Source organism: Carassius auratus, chromosome 23 (assembly GCF_003368295.1).
Source record: "Carassius auratus strain Wakin chromosome 23, ASM336829v1, whole genome shotgun sequence".
NCBI lineage: Eukaryota > Metazoa > Chordata > Actinopteri > Cypriniformes > Cyprinidae > Carassius > Carassius auratus.
Genome location: NC_039265.1, coordinates 523,140 through 542,472, shown reverse-complemented (window position 1 = coordinate 542,472; position 19,333 = coordinate 523,140). Strand labels below are relative to the sequence as shown.

The 19,333-nt window shown below is 35.4% G+C and overlaps 1 protein-coding gene and 1 long non-coding RNA gene across 4 annotated transcripts in view; both read right to left on the bottom strand.

Moving 5' to 3' along the window:
- Positions 1-19,333, bottom strand: part of LOC113040925 (FERM domain-containing protein 4B-like) — a 75,458-nt gene that overhangs the window by 12,919 nt on the left and 43,206 nt on the right. Inside the window, exon 11 of the mRNA XM_026199136.1 lies at positions 2,465-2,551. Within this exon, the coding sequence (XP_026054921.1) occupies positions 2,465-2,551 (87 nt within the window). The remainder of the gene's footprint in view (positions 1-2,464; positions 2,552-19,333) is intronic.
- On the bottom strand, positions 9,807-18,888 carry LOC113040926 (uncharacterized). 3 transcript variants are annotated; one of them, XR_003275318.1, is made up of 10 exons: positions 18,866-18,888; positions 17,875-17,942; positions 15,732-15,806; positions 13,714-13,785; positions 12,716-12,783; positions 10,590-10,733; positions 10,409-10,489; positions 10,283-10,327; positions 10,119-10,160; positions 9,807-9,974 (listed from the first exon to the last, which is right to left on the bottom strand). It is a non-coding gene; the product is annotated as an uncharacterized LOC113040926 (long non-coding RNA). The 3 variants fall into 3 exon arrangements; XR_003275319.1 differs by lacking the exon at positions 18,866-18,888 and having other exon boundaries at positions 10,283-10,330; positions 17,875-18,304; XR_003275317.1 differs by lacking the exon at positions 18,866-18,888 and having other exon boundaries at positions 17,875-18,304.

Below are 19,333 nucleotides of genomic sequence, written 5' to 3'. Positions count from 1 at the left end.
TGACTCCGTACACAACAATCCTCAAATCAGATCGCCTTATGATTATTAATAATACATTCATATTCAAGCTGATTCATTCATATTGAGTGTGCATTCACCGTCATACAAATGTTTGGGGTTTGCATGATTTTTATGGTTTTTGAAAGAAGTCTTTTTCTGCTCAACAAGGCTGCATTTATTTGATTAAAAATGGAGTAAAAACTGTAAATGATTTATGGATATATTTTAAAATGTAATATATTCCTGTGATCAAAGCAGAATTTTTTCATCATTACTCCAGTCTTCAGTTTAATATTCCTTTGGAAACTGTTTTTCAGGATTAATAGATGAATATTAAGTATTATTAGCACTTTTTAAAAACAGAAACCATTACAGAGTAAAAGTCTTTACTGTCACGTTTGATCAAATGCATCCTTGCTGAATAAAAAAGTACACATTTCTTAAAAAAAAACAAGTAACCCAACATTGTTATGGTCATTCTACCATTAAAAGTAGTACATATAAGGTTGCTGAAGAAAAAATATATATATAACCCATATAAATTACAGTATAAACACTTTCTCAATAATTTTTTTTTACACCATCACAACATTTCAGCGGAGGCGTCTGCAGGTTACCAACGAGAACAAACTCTCTCAAGACTTCCCATGTGAAAGTGAATTATGCAGCTTTTAGAGCCTCTTACCGGTGGTTCAGAAGGTTAAATGATGTTAATCAAATCCTGAGCTTCTTCATTATGTTAGCGTCTACTCTGCTGAAGCCGTCTTTACTCGCGGTTCCTGACTTGTCTCATCAGGTTTCCTGCAGGAGCTCAGGCACGCAGTGTTGGCCCAGCCTTGCTGCTCATGACATCAGTCAGATACCAGAGCAGCTCCTCACAGGACTCGTGCATCGCAGCTAAAGCCCAGGGTGGATCACTCTCACTCAGGCTGGGTCACTGCTCCACCCGTTCTAACCTAGCCAGACTTACCTAAACCAGTTGTTCAGCTCACAATCCCAAAGTGTCTGATGTGTTATATAATTATAATTATAATTCTGTGTATTATCAGTGCTGTAATCTGTTTACGATGATTGTAGAGCTCTAAGAGTTTCATGATGCACAAAACGCACAAAGAACCGCAGGTCTACTAATCTAAACAAGCCCAACTGTCAATCAATAATAAACAAATCATGTTTGTTTGTTTGTTGGTTTTTGGCTGTCCCCTTCTTCAAAATAATGCTTTAACCCACAGACTATAACAAAACCCATGGCAATAGTGTACAAGTCACACAATTCTGGCAATGCTGCTTCACAGCAAGTTTGGTTTAACTTGAAGAAATTATGACAGTAATATATTGCTATTGTACAGTAAAGTGTACTTCTCAATGATATACTTACTAACACTAATAAAATTATTTTTGAAACCTTATTTTTTTATTTTTTTATTATCTTATTTCAACAGTAAACCTGTTTTACAGCTTTGATTGCCAAAAGAGAGAGTTTTTTTTATTTTTTTTGTTGATTAAAAGATCAGTGAAATTGTTAACATTTGATGTCTTAATTTGATTAACAGAAAAAAATAAATAAACAACTCAGAATATCTGAAGAAATAGGACCCAATAATGGGGGAACTATGATGTCAGAGTAATTCGCCGCTGGTTCCTTCGAGATTTTCCTTTGGGGTTCAATAATGGGGGTTCAATGGTAAACATAACTTGATGATATGTTTACATTTTGTTCTAAAACGTAAATGACACACATTCATCTTTGAAAATGTATTTTAGATAAGAATATTTGGGCTGTGAGTGTGTGTGCAATTTACATTGTAGAAAAAAAAAACATAAACGTATCATCAAGTTATGTTTACCACAGATTTTATTTTACTCATGAATTTAAAATCCCCATTAGAAAACCTAATAGGAAAATCTTGAGGGAACCACTGGCGAATTACTATTCTTGTTTCTGACGGCATAGTCCCCCACTCTATTGTAAAAATATATAATTATTATGATGTTTTTATTAATTATATTGATTATATATGCTTTTTGATTATTAAGATTAAATAAAAACATTAAAATGGAATCCATAAAAATGTAAGATAAAAAAAAAACATTTTATAGGGTGCTAAATCCAATTTAGCACATGATGAACCATTATTCAATTGTTGTTAAATTTATATTTAATATATAAACTATTTAAAACACAGTGGTACAACAGTTGTTTTTACTTCCCTTTTATTTCCTCAGCACACTCTTTACGTAACACACACACACTATATATGTTGAATGTTACACCTCATTTCTAAATCATCATAGCCTAAAGTGCAAATAAACTATGAAAGCAAGTGCTGACAAGCTGTGAGCCTCATCTGGGGAAATCAAAGCATCATTTCACAGGACATACTGAACTCTGTACAATAACTCATGATTCTGTTTATGTAACAAATATTCATCCAAGGCCCAGAGACAGGAAAACATAGCATACCTTTCTAGGTTTTATTTTATCTTGGTGGTCATACTGTCCTATGCCTTTATAGCTGATGCCCAGCCACCATGGAAGTCCTTGTTTATCCTGCCAGACAAGACCTTTACATTAGTTACACATCAACAGCTTTAAAGACTGATACTATCTTTTATTAGTAAATATTTAAATGTATCAACTCAATCCAATGTATTTTATGGAGACATAGTTACACCTAGTACTGTGTAATGTGTAATAGAGTAATAACAGGAAAGTATGCATAATTACAAGCAACAAACACCTAAACCAAACCCTAAATCAAATTCCACATAAATGAGTTCATTAATCTTACTCAATACTTATCTATGTAATTACACTGTAACAACATCACCTTAAGATAAAATGTAACCTGAAATATGGATTTAGTCACAGCACAAAAATAAATAAAAAGAAAAAAAAGAAGTATATAGAAGTTCTAAGCGGCCATGCATTATAATTTTTTTTCTTCTTGTTTTCTTGTTATAACGACTTACTTTTCTCATTATCTCGACATAACGACAGTTAGTTTTCTCGTTACAACGACTTAATTTTCTCGTTACCTCGACATAACGACAGTTAGTTTTCTCGTTATAACGACTTAATTTTCTCGTTACCTCGAAATAACAAAAGTTTGTTTTCTCGTTATAACGACTTAATTTTCTCACTACCTCAACATAACCAAAGTCTGTTTTCTCGTTATAACGACTGACAGTTTTTACTGTTGCTATAGTAACAAACAACTTTGACACACATCTGATGGACAACCATCCAGGCGCTCTTACTGTAGCCTATATTTCAGCTAATTTTGCTTCACCTAGGTAATAAGGTCTACAATACTGTAGATAAATAAAGGCTGATCAATCACTGTTGATTTTTCCAGAGACCGTACACCAAACGTTTTGTTTTTGTAATTAACATGTTTAAACGGCAACACCGCAAACACTTCAGAAGGAGGCAGAACTATTCGAAGATCTTTTAGAGCTGCTTGGATTAAACTCAGTTTAAAATTTCCCTTTATTTGAAATAAAATTATATATAATTTGTCATCTTTAGTAGTCATTATTTGCTGTGACAGATACATCATGTGCGTTACAAGCTTCTGTTTGAAAAGAGCGTTCATGTGCAGTGTTACATTATACAACATTACATGAATTAAATTAGCCTATGCACTTTACATATAAATCACATTTCTCATCAATATAAAGATTAGGAAAAGAAGCACATCACAAATAGCCTACATTATTAAATCCTGTCCTACTGTAGATAATCAGAACATCTCTGCTTATTAACTAACAATCATGTGCCTAAAAGAAGCACAAATAAATATATAGGAGCAAACAGAATACAGTGACGTCAACCTTGGTTTTGATAAGCAGTTATTTTACGGCACAGAACGCGTTGGTGAAACTCATGCTCATCTAGCGAGAACTTAATACACAAAATAATCATATTCATTCAAGCATTTAACATTTATGAATTAATTAAATGTCAGTAATGAACAAGACTACACAAATTATAGCGATCACGAGGAAGATCCGCGTCCAGTAAAGTGGACAGTATACAACATCCCATCAGTTATATTCAGGTCTATAGTGCCACCTGCTGGCACAGTTTTGTAACTTCTTAGAGAAAATTAAGTTGTTATAACGAGAAAATTTGTTTCGTTATGTAGAGATAACAAAAAAATAAAGTCATTATAACAAGAAAACAAGAAGGAAAAAAAACATTATAATGCATGGCCGCTTAGAACTTCCGTAGAAATATGACCCTTAAACAGAAATTAACTAGACAAAAATGTTTTTAAAGAATGGCTTGTCGTGACATACATCCATTCAGCCAAGTATTGTGACCCATACTCAGAATTCGTGCTCTGCTTTAATTCCATCTAAAGTAAAAACACAGAGCAGTGAACACACACTCGGGGCAGTGGGCAGCCATTTATGCTGCGGCGCCCGGGGAGCAGTTGGGGGTTCGGTGCCTTGCTCAAGGGCACTTAAGTCGTGGTATTGAAGGTGGAGAAAGCACTGTACAAGCACTCCTCCCACCTACAATTCCTGCCGGCCCGGGACTCGAACTCACAACCCTTCGATTGCGAGTCCGACTCTCTAACCATTAGGCCACGACTTCAAAGTTCTAGCTCTCCCCGTCGGGGAAACAAACCCAGGTTTTCCACGTGACAGGCAGAGATACGGTCCACTATACATATTCACACACACACACACACACACACACACACACACACACACACACACACACGCATACTTGTTTGGGGTGCCTCGTGGGGGCACCAGTTATTTACCACATTTTGGGGACACCACTTTCCTGACATCCTAGAGACTAGATAAACACATCAAAAAATCTAAAAAAAAAAGTTTAATAAATATCTCACTTAAAATGTAATTAATTCATTAAAATAAGGGTAGGTGATAATCTGGGGACAGGTCAGGTTAACACATGTGGGGACACGGGGACAACTCCTTATATGGGCATTAACGGAAGTCCCATCTGGGGACAAAACCCTGACCAACTAGTGTATGAGTAAGTACACATGGATGTCCAATCTGGGGACCAACCAGTGTAATCTACAGACAAAGAAAGGTCATAATATGGCCAGCTGGCCAATTCATAATGGTATTTCTGGAAGTTATATTGGTTTGTTAAAAATAGGGTGGTTTAATAAGTTAGTTCATCTTAACTTCAAAAATGAACTTGAACAACATGCAATCTTCAACTGCAAGCCATTTCAGTCCACTAAGACTGCCACAATCATATACTGCATTTAACTCATTCTTACACAATTTAGTTTCTACATTTACTGATTATTATGACCCATGAGAGACATTCATTGAATGTGATTTAGCTGCTCTTATCAAAGTCAATCTAATATATATTATAAAGCCCTTTAAAATAAAGTTGTCACAGAGTGCTTTTACAAACACCCACCCTAAACCTGACAGAGCACACAATAAGTAAATACACACAAATTTTTTTTTTTTAATTACCATACCAATTAAACGTATACATGGTAAGCTTACTTTTAAAAGTATGTATTATGTTTGAGGTAAAGTTAAGTATCCTGTAGTTAACCAGTAATAACACATTCGGAAAGGTTAGATCAGAGCTACAATTCTTAAATTGTCTAAAATTATGAACGTTATCAGTGGAATGTTTGGTTTTTTTTTGTCTGGTTTTGAAATGCTCTAAGAATTTAATCTTTAAATCATTAAAAGAAATCCAAGAGAAATAAAAACGACCTTGATACAAATTGAATCTACAGCCAAATTTAATCAGTACAGTATGGGTTCAGTGCTTGCCATCAGATATTACAACATAGTTTTTATGATGCGTTTCGTCTAATGTGCCATCAGAAAATAAATTAATCAATTTACAATTAAAATGTGAAACGTAAAGGGGCCTGAATAAAGGGATTGAATACTATAGACACTCACTCTGTCGTATGGCTACTGTACAGTAAAACTAATCTACGCAATTAGAAAAAACATTTACACCAACTGCTTATCACTTGACACAGCATTAAAAACAAGGAAGTCCAAGCACCAAATTTACAACCAACATCAAGCCGTTTTAACTCTTTCAAAACTTAAGTTACATTATAATGTTTCAACTACGGTATTGAGTAGGGCTGCACAATGTGTCGTTTAAGCATCGATATCGCGATGTAAAAATTCGCGATAGTCACGTCGCAGGATGTGCGATGTAGGCTGTCATAGTTGATCCGTTATTCATTAACTGTACGGGCAGCTGCTCCCCGGCCCTTGCCGAATTTGATTCGCGGATTAATTGCAGTTTAAGTCCTAGCAGTTTAACAGAGCGCATAAGAACGAGCAGAGAGAGAGAAAGAGCACGAGAGAGAGAGAGAGAGAGAGAGAGAGAGAGAGAGAGAGAGAGAGAGAGAGAGAGAGAGAGAGAGAGAGAGAGAGAGAGAGAGGGGGCCCAGCCACGCGCTCACGCCCACCTTCACCGTCTTCAAACAACACAAGCGTTGTCTTGCTCTCTCCCTCGCGCAAATTTATCAAAATCAAAAAACGATGTCGGAAAAAAAAATTATAATTCTGTGATGACGTGTTCTGTGTTGTCAAATCTTGTTTATTAAATTAATAGCAGTAACTGCACAATAAGTAGCCTACATTCAATACAAACACAGATGGTACAGACATCAGCATTTAGCTTTTGTTTTTTAATTGGGTTGAAACTACAGAGAACTGGCCTTAAATAAAAGATTAACTGTAACCATGTGAAATTAAAGGTAACAACTGCATAGTTCTACAGTCCAAACAACACAATCAACACACATTCAATAAGATGTTTCTTGATCAGCATTCAGTATTTTAGTTTTTAAATTTGGTTTTAAGTTAAAAAAAAAAGGTCTTTACCAGTGAGACTAAATAAAAGTATGCTATATAAATACATTTTCCAAAATGTTAAAATCAAATAATGTTTGTGCGAATAAAACAAAGATGCAAAGGGTTTCATTCATCCAATAATAATAATAATTAAAAAATAAATAGGATAATGATTCACATCTATATTTTTTTTACTTGAGCCAGTGAAAAATAAATAACTTGTTGACTCAAGTAAAAAAAATTTAGATGTGAATCATTACCCTAAAATATTTTAATTAGATGAAATACTTTTTTTCAGTGTGCTACAGCAGATGATTTTTAAATTAAATTAAGTCTATTTTAGGGTAAAATAAAAATAATCATCCTAATTCAGAACTGAAGTTTATTTCTGGCTTTTCAAACATGAATGCAAGTTCTAATAATAATAATAAAAAAAGTAAAATAAATAAATAAAAAATAATTCTGTGTTGTCACAGTTTAGTCCGTTTCGTTTCTCATCCAACACGTGAGAAGTTGAGCTGAACATCTCTTCACGGTCTACTCGTGTTCAGGGCGCGGACAGATACAGTATACGCTCGCGCAGCTTCAGTGTGCAGGAAAGGCTCTTATTTGTGCGGCAGTACAACAGCGGCTGTTCACTTCCTGCCATCTGTGCCTCAGACATGAAGCTCTGCATTTCCGGTACTGATCGACTGCCTGTGTCCTGCGCACAGATTTCGAAATACTCTTCCACACAAATTACATAGCAAACGATTACAATGTAGTCTGTGCACACGAGCGCACTTCCGGAATAATCGGCCGGAAAAACACCAAAAACGGGCGATTGCGTATTTTAAGCAAAAACCGGCCGGTTCCGATTAATGGCCGGTCAACCGGTGCATCCCTACTGTGAAGTAACATTACCAAACAATGAACAGCTGTGTTTAAGATAACTAAGATAAACAAAGATTAAAAAATATAGTAACACAAGTATTGCTCATGGTAAGTTCATGTTAGTTAATGTTAACAATTCAAACCATATCCTAAAGTTACAAACAAATAATTTACTCTAATTTAAACAATACTCTGATGTTTAAATCATTTAAAATGAGAATGTATGTGTGCTCATGCCATTTTTGTTTGTAAGAAAAAATTAGATTAGATATCATATCGCAATATATATCGCAGAAAAATAAGATATCGCAATGTCCTTTTTCCCCAATATCGTGCAGCCCTAGTATTGAGACCAAAAAAAAATAATAATTCAACTAAAACGCAAAAACGGAATCAACAACCAAAATCAACCTTACTTTTTAGTGGTCTTTCTCTCATATGCTGTGATTCTGTTTTTTATACAGTATTGTTCAAAATAATAGCAGTACAATGTGACTAACCAGAATAATCAAGGTTTTTAGTATATTTTTTATTGCTACGTGGCAAACAAGTTACCAGTAGGTTCAGTAGATTGTCAGAAAACAAACAAGACCCAGCATTCATGATATGCACGCTCTTAAGGCTGTGCAATTGGGCAATTAGTTGAAAGGGGTGTGTTCAAAAAAATAGCAGTGTCTACCTTTGACTGTACAAACTCAAAACTATTTTGTACAAACATTTTTTTTTCTGGGATTTAGCAATCCTGTGAATCACTAAACTAATATTTAGTTGTATGACCACAGTTTTTTAAAACTGCTTGACATCTGTGTGGCATGGAGTCAACCAACTTGTGGCACCTCTCAGCTGTTATTCCACTCCATGATTCTTTAACAACATTCCACAATTCATTCACATTTCTTGGTTTTGCTTCAGAAACAGCATTTTTGATATCACCCCACAAGTTCTCAATTGGATTAAGGTCTGGAGATTGGGCTGGCCACTCCATAACATTAATTTTGTTGGTTTGGAACCAAGACTTTGCCCATTTACTACTGTGTTTTGGGTCATTGTCTTGTTGAAACAACCATTTCAAGGGCATGTCCTCTTCAGCATAGGGCAACATGACCTCTTCAAGTATTTTAACATATGCAAACTGATCCATGATCCCTGGTATGCGATAAATAGGCCGAACACCATAGTAGGAGAAACATGCCCATATCATGATGCTTGCACCTCCATGCTTCACTGTCTTCATTGTGTACTGTGGCTTGAATTCAGAGTTTGGGGGTCGTCTCACAAACTGCCTGTGGCCCTTGGACCCAAAAAGAACAATTTTACTCTCATCAGTCCACAAAATGTTCCTCCATTTCTCTTTAGGCCAGTTGATGTGTTCTTTGGCAAATTGTAACCTCTTCTGCACATGCCTTTTTTTTAACAGAGGGACTTTGCGGGGGATTCTTGAAAATAGATTAGCTTCACACAGACGTCTTCTAACTGTCACAGTACTTACAGGTAACTCCAGACTGTCTTTGATCATCCTGGAGGTGATCATTGGCTGAGCCTTTGCCATTCTGGTTATTCTTCTATCCATTTTGATGGTTGTCTTCCGTTTTCTTCCACGTCTCTCTGGTTTTGCTCTCCATTTTAAGGCATTGGAGATCATTTTAGCTGAACAGCCTATCATTTTTTGCACCTCTTTATAGGTTTTCCCCTCTCTAATCAACTTTTTAATCAAAGTACGCTGTTCTTCTGAACAATGTCTTGAACGACCCATTTTCCTCAGCTTTCAAATGCATGTTCAACAAGTGTTGGCTTCATCCTTAAATAGGGGCCACCTGATTCACACCTGTTTCTTCACAAAATTGATGACCTCAGTGATTGAATGCCACACTGCTATTTTTTTGAACACACCCCTTTCAACTAATTCAACTAATTGCCCAATTGCACAGCCTTAAGAGCGTGCATATCATGAATGCTGGGTCTCATTTGTTTTCTGAGAATCTACTGAACCTACTGGTAACTTGTTTGCCACGTAGCAATAAAAAAATATACGAAAAACCTTGATTATTCTGGTTAGTCACATTGTACTGCTATTATTTTGAACAATACTGTATAATACTTCACCGCCTGCCAGTCTCGTTCACCGAGGGCTTTGGGGGCTGCTGTAATGCATGCAATGTAGTCGACTTTTCCAGGAGTAACTCCCGAGTGAATACATTTCATCATTGTCTCTTCTACAGCTGCAATCTCCACTTCACTCCACTTTCTCTTCCTAGGAACTAATGACAAGAAAATTACATTAATTGCACTGCATATGTTGTAGGTGCAAGACTGGATTATTTTTATACTACTGTATTCTTTATGATGTTGTTGACTTTTTATAAATAAAGTAAATAAAAACTATTACAGGACAGGTTCCTTACCTGATGTTACTTTCATGACCTCCCGTGACCTCTCTGGAGATCCTTTAGAAACACAATCATATACATTTCTAAATCAAACTACTAATTACTGATAGGCTGTTTGGGGGGGAATTCTTGATATTCTAATCGCTTTAAACATTTAACTGCCTGTTCATACGTCTTACCTTCATTCGTGTTTACTGGCCTGCTGCTATTCACTCCTGAAGTGCCTGCTTGAAGGCATGATTTAATTATTATTTAACTAATGGAAATTACAAACATCTTAAAAAAATGTGTTTACAAATCTTTACCTGGCTCACTTGACATCACGTCATGAGAATGATCTGACAGTTCGGTTTCACTCTCTATCCCAGGATCAGGCTCAACGCACTCTGAAATATAGTCTTCGTATTCAGAGATATGCACAGATTCTTCCAAAGTCACTAGGACACGCTTGACAGCTAGTTTAAACTCGATTAACAGGTTACATACCCTGTTAATAGTGTTCCCTCGGGTAATCTGTAATATTTCCTGTGGATACGAATATCATGTCCCAGGATATCAGCAAGTTGGTCCATTTCGGTGTCGTTCATGTTAAGAACCCTAACCCTAGTCCATGTTGTGAAGGAAGGCAACCTGTAATCAGACAAATATAAAGGTCTTGAGAATTCTACACAAATTATATTATGCATATAATGCAATCCCCATTTAAACAAGGTGTCCCCATAAAGACAGTTAAAATACAGGTCAATGCATGTCCCCAGAAGGTATCAAATATCATCACTTGTTCGTTCTATCCTCAATTTACACATGAGCACAACAGCAGAAATAATAGCCTACAATTTGATGTTGGCCGAGCATGAGTTGGGGCAATTTCTTGTAATTCTCATCATGACATTACGATAAATAATCTTACTGTGGTTTTGACTCTTACAAAGAGATCATTAGAGACATATTGGTTTAACGTTTAGACATTAGACAGTTGTATGCAGAGCAGTACACAATCAAAATATTTCTTGGTGAGTCGTATACCTTTTAAATAGTGTTGTCACGGTACCCAAATTTCAGTATTTGATACCGATACCAGTGAAAATCCATGGTTCTCGGTACCAAAGCAAAACACAAAAATATGCCAATTAAAAAATATATATATTAATAAAATAATAAAAATAAAACCAATGCCATTCTTTATACTTATTTACAATTGTGTTTAAAATTTTTCTACAGGTTATATAATTATGAAAAACAGTAAATAAGTTTCACCCAAATTTAATTTGTCTTTTAATTTATGAAATTTAAACATTTTATTTTTGGTAAATAAAGGGGATTTGCTATTAAAATTAAAACATGGAAGAAATATTGTGATTTATTTCTTAAAAAAATAAAGTTTAAAAATTTTTAACAGTAGTAGCAGTATCACATACATTTTACTAAATAATAGTAATATTTCTAGCACAATGTCTTTATGTAAAAATTTACTTTTAGGCCTAATGAATGCATATTTGTCATTTTAACTGAACTTAAGACTGGTGGTGATGCTTAAGATATTTTTGGTCATTGAGGGTTTCTGTAAGAAAAATAGTAATAGATCATAATTATTATTAAAGGATAATTTTACTATCATACTAATGTATATACAATGCACTATGAATTGATGAGCTGCTGGGTTCATGAATATTAATCACGTTGTCTGCGTTCGGTCAAACTGATTTGCTGAAATCAAAACAGGGTCGGTGCTAGTTGAGCGTCAGCCAATGAAATTGCCATTTGCACATTAGCTCCGGCCACTACCGGAGAAACCGGAGTGTCTTCTGCTTGTTCGAAAATGAATAATTGTAAATGAACTCCATTATTTTGACAGGAGAAGACAACAAAGAATAGTTTACATATAGCGTGTCGATTCAGCGTGGTAAGACTCTCGCGCTCTCTCTCTTTGCATGTGTGAGAAACAGCGCTATCAGTAAAGCGACGGTGAGTCGTGCGCCTTCACACAGAGTTTACAGAGCATCAAATACAGGTGCGCTGTGCGTCCATTGAGATGAACTGAAAAGTTCAGATCGCTTGATGGAGAGAGAACTCTGAAGCTCAGATGCTGAAATTAATACAAGCGTCATGCGCTTCAGTCCATGTAGTAAACAAACCTGCACGTCTCTGCCATTCATTGATTCACACAGAGACGCGCAGAACACGGATTTTTATGCGGCTTAACATTTACAGATACTGGTCCATACGGAGATTTGATTTGATTAATTTACGCTAACTTTGACAAATTCCATGACTGTCCATATTAAAATGTAAGTTTCATTTTCATGACTGGATTTTGAGATTCCATCCTCGTTTTCTGCTTCACGGAAATCATAGCGCTGAACCGGGTTTGAACGAGACCTCGGTACTACCAATACTTAAAGAAACCTGGTACAGTCACATTTTTAAAAATTTTGTACCGACTTGGTACCAAAGTACCGGGTCTTTTGACAACACTACTTTTAAACCCTGTCACAGTTAAATGTGATCTTCAGACCACAAACTTTCAAGAATAGGGAGTTAAAAAGGTAGATATTTTATGTAACCCTAATGGACAGACTTCGGACAGGCAAGTAATTAATGTTGTTACTTACAAATACACTCTTTCCAGTGGTGGTACACATTCGCTGGTTGGAGATGCATGGTCAATTTCTGACCATACCTGTAATAAAAAATAATTATCATTTGAGGCTATGAAATTACAAAACAGATAAGGCACTTTATTGAGACTGAATAACAGTATTACAAAACAAAAACAAGGGGAAACAACACTTTCCTTTTGCTAGAAATTATTAGGGCCAACATATTTTATTGTTTTTGCTCTGTACACAAGCACAGTGGATTTAAAATAAAGACCTGAGGTTATTACCAACTTCTGTTTAGAGAATGTTTCTATCCATCTTTTATGGACAGTGTATGAGGGTAGCCATTTTAAATACATGGTCTCCAAATTTCAGCGGAAAAAGTAATTAGACGAACAATATTTTAGGATTTATAATGGTTTTTACTGACGGATGTACCCAATGAACTATATAGGAAAACTGCTACGGTGCACCTTATAGTTTGCAAAAAACAGTAGGAGGATCATAATAGTTTTTAGTTGTATAAATAAACAAAAATTGTATCAGCAAGAAATTACATACGAGTTCCAATGGTTATCCTTAAGAGGACTAGGATTCCATCCTCACTAAGCCAAAGTGTCCCCATAAGGACAGTTAAAATACAGGTTAATGTCCCCAAAAGCTATCATAAATACTCATTACTACTTATTAGGTTTAAGTGCCAACCAAACTTTCAGGATTGTTTAGAGGGCGTTTGTATCCATCATTTGTGTCAAGTTGTTTAAAATATAGAAACCGATATATTTATATTACAATTTGTCATTCATAAATGTAAATACGTTTCGTAAATGTGCGCAAAAAATCCAGTATGCCCTAACAGGGTTGGGACAAAGCCTGTAATAATGCCATCCTCGCATCGTTCTGTCAAACACATTCTGATCAACATTGTTGCTGGGAAATAATTACTATAATATAATGTATAATGTGCAGCTCTGAAACTAAATGGTTATAAAAAAAACCTGTCTTATTACCTGTGTGTCTGTTGGTGAGGGTATCACAGAATCTTCTGCTGTTTAAGTGACTGGATGTGATTCTGGGCCCAGCTAAAAATCAAAAAAAAAAAAAAAAAAAAAAATCAATGCTACAGAAAGAGTGTAGAATGATTTTTTAACTAAAGTACATACAGGTCCTCCTCAAAAAATTTGCATATTGTGATAAGTTCATTATTTTCCATAATGTAATGATAAAAATTAAACTTTCATATATTTTAGATTCATTGCACACCAACTGAAATATTTCAGGTCTTTTATTGTTTTAATACTGATGATTTTGGCATACAGCTCATGAAAACCCCAAATTCCTATCTAAAAAAATTAACATATCATGAAAAGGTTCTCTAAATGAGCTATTAACCTAATCATCTGAATCAACTAATTAACTCTAAACACCTGCAAAAGATTCCTGAGGCTTTTAAAAACTGGTTCAGCCTGGTTCATTACTCAAAACTGACCTGACTGCTGTCCAGAAGGCCATCATTGACACCCTCAAGGGAGAGGGTAAGACACGGAAATAAATTTCTGAATGAATAGCCTGTTCCCAGAGTGCTGTATCAAGGCACCTCAGTGAGAAGTCTGTGGGAAGTGTGGCAAAAAAAGCTGCACAACGAGAAGAGGTGACCGGACCCTGAGGAAGATTGTGGAGAAGGACCGATTCCAGACCTTGGGTGACCTGCGGAAGCAGTGGACTGAGTCTGGAGTAGAAACATCCAGAGCCACCGTGCACAGGCGTGTGCAGGAAATGGGCTACAGAGAAGCAGCACTGGACTGTTGCTCAGTGGTCCAAAGTACTTTTTTCGGATGAAAGCAAATTTTGCATGTCATTCAGAAATCAAGGTGCCAGAGTCTGGAGGAAGACTGGGGTGAAGGAAATGCCAAAATGCCTGAAGTCCAGTGTCAAGTACCCACAGTCAGTGATGGTCTGGGGTGCCATGTCAGCTGCTGGTGTTGGTCCACTGTGTTTTATCAAGGGCAGGGTCAATGCAGCTAGCTATCAGGAGATTTTGGAGCACTTCATGCTTTCATCTGCTGAAAAGCTTTATGGAGATGAAGATTTTGTTTTTCAGCACGACCTGGCACCTGCTCACAGTGCCAAAACCACTGGTAAATGGTTTACTGACCATGGTATTACTGTGCTCAACTCTCCTGACCTGAACCCCATAGAGAATCTGTGGGATATTGTGAAGAGAAAGTTGAGAGACGCAAGACCCAACACTCTGGATGAGCTTAAGGCTGCTATCGAAGCATCCTGGGCCTCCATAACACCTCAGCAGTGCGACAGGCTGATTGCCTCCATGCCACGCCGCATTGAAGCAGTCATTTCTGCAAAAGGATTCCCCACCAAGTATTGAGTGCATAACTGAACATAATTATTTGAAGGTTGACTTTTTGTATTAAAAACACTTTTCTTTTATTGGTCGGATGAAATATGCAAATTTTTTGAGATAGGAATTTTGGGTTTTCATGAGCTGTATGCCAAAATCATCAGTATCAAAACAATAAAAGACCTGAAATATTTCAGTTGGTGTGCAATGAATCTAAAATATATGAAAGTTTATTTTTTATCATTACATTATGGAAAATAATGAACTTATCACAATATGCTACATTTTTTAGAAGGACCTGTACAATTGTAAACTGCAAAAAAAAAAAAAAAAAGTTTTTTTTAAAAGTGATCATTTTTGTTATGTACATGCAATGATTTTCTGTTCTCTACATTTATAATTAGTAGTCATTTCTCTAAAGTAATGATCCAATTTATTTGAATTGCGATGTGATTGTATTAGAATTTAGACATGGACCAGAACAGATTAATAATCTAGTTTAATATATAATTGCAAAAATGAATGCAAGTTATGAAGTATGAATGGGTCTCAAGTATCAAACAAACATTGAAAGAGTTGCCTTTTAAACTGTTACAAAAATCAGTCAAGATAAACTTAATGAACTCTCCAAACTTTTATGAACTGTGGCCATCATCTATACTTTCTTACCTTGGAATTGGAGTGGGACACATTCCCATCTTCTGCAGAGCTGGAATCTGTGTCCATGTTGTGAAGGAAGGCAACCTGTAATCAGTCAAACATGACAAATATAAAGGTCTTGAGAATTCTACACAAATTATATTATGCATATAATGCAATCCCACTTAAACAAGGTGTCCCCATAAAGACAGTTAAAATACAGGTCAATGTCCCCAGAAGGTTTCATGGAAATAATGCAATCCCCATTTAAACAAGGTGTCCCCATAAAGACAGTTAAAATACAGGTCAATGCATGTCCCCAGAAGGTATCAAATATCATCACTTGTTCGTTCTATCCTCAATTTACACATGAGCACAACAGCAGAAATAATAGCCTACAATTTGATGTTGGCCGAGCATGAGTTGGGGCAATTTCTTGTAATTCTCATCATGACATTACGATAAATAATCTTACTGTGGTTTTGTCTCTTACAAAGAGATCATTAGAGACATATTGGTTTAACGTTTAGACATTAGACAGTTGTATGCAGAGCAGTACACAATCAAAATATTTCTTGGTGAGTCGTATACCTTTTAAATAGTGTTGTCACGGTACCCAAATTTCAGTATTTGATACCGATACCAGTGAAAATCCATGGTTCTCGGTACCAAAGCAAAACACAAAAATATGCCAATTAAAAAAATATATATATTAATAAAATAATAAAATAAAACCAATGCCATTCTTTATACTTATTTACAATTGTGTTTAAAATTTTTCTACAGGTTATATAATTATGAAAAACAGTAAATAAGTTTCACCCAAATTTAATTTGTCTTTTAATTTATGAAATTTAAACATTTTATTTTTGGTAAATAAAGGGGATTTGCTATTAAAATTAAAACATGGAAGAAATATTGTGATTTATTTCTTAAAAAAATAAAGTTTAAAAATTTTAACAGTAGTAGCAGTATCACATACATTTTACTAAATAATAGTAATATTTCTAGCACAATGTCTTTATGTAAAAATTTACTTTTAGGCCTAATGAATGCATATTTGTCATTTTAACTGAACTTAAGACTGGTGGTGATGCTTAAGATATTTTTGGTCATTGAGGGTTTCTGTAAGAAAAATAGTAATAGATCATAATTATTATTAAAGGATAATTTTACTATCATACTAATGTATATACAATGCACTATGAATTGATGAGCTGCTGGGTTCATGAATATTAATCACGTTGTCTGCGTTCGGTCAAACTGATTTGCTGAAATCAAAACAGGGTCGGTGCTAGTTGAGCGTCAGCCAATGAAATTGCCATTTGCACATTAGCTCCGGCCACTACCGGAGAAACCGGAGTGTCTTCTGCTTGTTCGAAAATGAATAATTGTAAATGAACTCCATTATTTTGACAGGAGAAGACAACAAAGAATAGTTTACATATAGCGTGTCGATTCAGCGTGGTAAGACTCTCGCGCTCTCTCTCTTTGCATGTGTGAGAAACAGCGCTATCAGTAAAGCGACGGTGAGTCGTGCGCCTTCACACAGAGTTTACAGAGCATCAAATACAGGTGCGCTGTGCGTCCATTGAGATGAACTGAAAAGTTCAGATCGCTTGATGGAGAGAGAACTCTGAAGCTCAGATGCTGAAATTAATACAAGCGTCATGCGCTTCAGTCCATGTAGTAAACAAACCTGCACGTCTCTGCCATTCATTGATTCACACAGAGACGCGCAGAACACAGATTTTTATGCGGCTTAACATTTACAGATACTGGTCCATACGGAGATTTGATTTGATTAATTTACGCTAACTTTGACAAATTCCATGACTGTCCATATTAAAATGTAAGTTTCATTTTCATGACTGGATTTGAGATTCCATCCTCGTTTTCTGCTTCACGGAAATCATAGCGCTGAACCGGGTTTGAACGGACCTCGTACTACCATACTTAAAGAAACCTGGTACAGTCCACATTTTTAAAAATTTTGTACCGACTTGGTACCAAAGTACCGGGTCTTTTGACAACACTACTTTTAAACCCTGTCACAGTTAAATGTGATCTTCAGACCACAAACTTTCAAGAATAGGGAGTTAAAAAGGTAGATATTTTATGTAACCCTAATGGACAGACTTTGGACAGGCAAGTAATTAATGTTGTTACTTACAAATACACTCTTTCCAGTGGTGGTACACATTCGCTGGTTGGAGATGCATGGTCAATTTCTGACCATACCTGTAATAAAAAATAATTATCATTTGAGGCTATGAAATTACAAAACAGATAAGGCACTTTATTGAGACTGAATAACAGTATTACAAAACAAAAACAAGGGGAAACAACACTTTCCTTTTGCTAGAAATTATTAGGGCCAACATATTTTATTGTTTTTGCTCTGTACACAAGCACAGTGGATTTAAAATAAAGACCTGAGGTTATTACCAACTTCTGTTTAGAGAATGTTTCTATCCATCTTTTATGGACAGTGTATGAGGGTAGCCATTTTAAATACATGGTCTCCAAATTTCAGCGGAAAAAGTAATTAGACGAACAATATTTTAGGATTTATAATGGTTTTTACTGACGGATGTACCCAATGAACTATATATAGGAAAACTGCTACGGTGCACCTTATAGTTTGCAAAAAACAGTAGGATCATAATATTATAGTAGTTGTATATATAAACAAAAATTGTATCAGCAAGAAATTAATACGAGTTTCAGGTTATCCTTAAGAGGACTAGGATTCCATCCTCACTAAGCCAAAGTGTCCCCATAAGGACAGTTAAAATACAGGTCAATGTCCCCAAAAGCTATCATAAATACTCATTACTATTATTAAGGTTTAAGTGCCAACCAAACTTTCAGGATTGTTTAGAGGGCGTTTGTATCCATCGTTTGTGTTAAGTTGTTTAAAATATAGAAACCGATATAATTATATTACAATTTGTCATTCATAAATGTAAATACGTTTCGTAAATGTGCGCAAAAAATCCAGTATGCCCTAACAGGGTTGGGACAAAGCCTGTAATAATGCCATCCTCGCATCGTTCTGTCAACAACATTCTGATCAACATTGTTGCTGGGGAATAATACTAATATAATGTATAATGTGCAGCTCTGAAACTAAATGGTTATAAAAAAACCTGTCTTATTACCTGTGTGTCTGTTGGTGAGGGTAGAATCAGAATCTTCTGCTGTTTGTGTGGATGTGATTCTGGGCCCAGCTAAAAATCAAAAAAAAAAAAAAAAAAAAATCAATGCTACAGAAAGAGTGTAGAATGATTTTTTAACTAAAGTACATACAGGTCCTCCTCAAAAAATTTCATATTGTGATAAGTTCATTATTTTCCATAATGTAATGATAAAAATTAAACTTTCATATATTTTAGATTCATTGCACACCAACTGAAATATTTCAGGTCTTTTATTGTTTTAATACTGATGATTTTGGCATACAGCTCATGAAAACCCCAAATTCCTATCTCAAAAAATTAACATATCATGAAAAGGTTCTCTAAATGAGCTATTAACCTAATCATCTGAATCAACTAATTAACTCTAAACACCTGCAAAAGATTCCTGAGGCTTTTAAAAACTCCCAGCCTGGTTCATTACTCAAAACT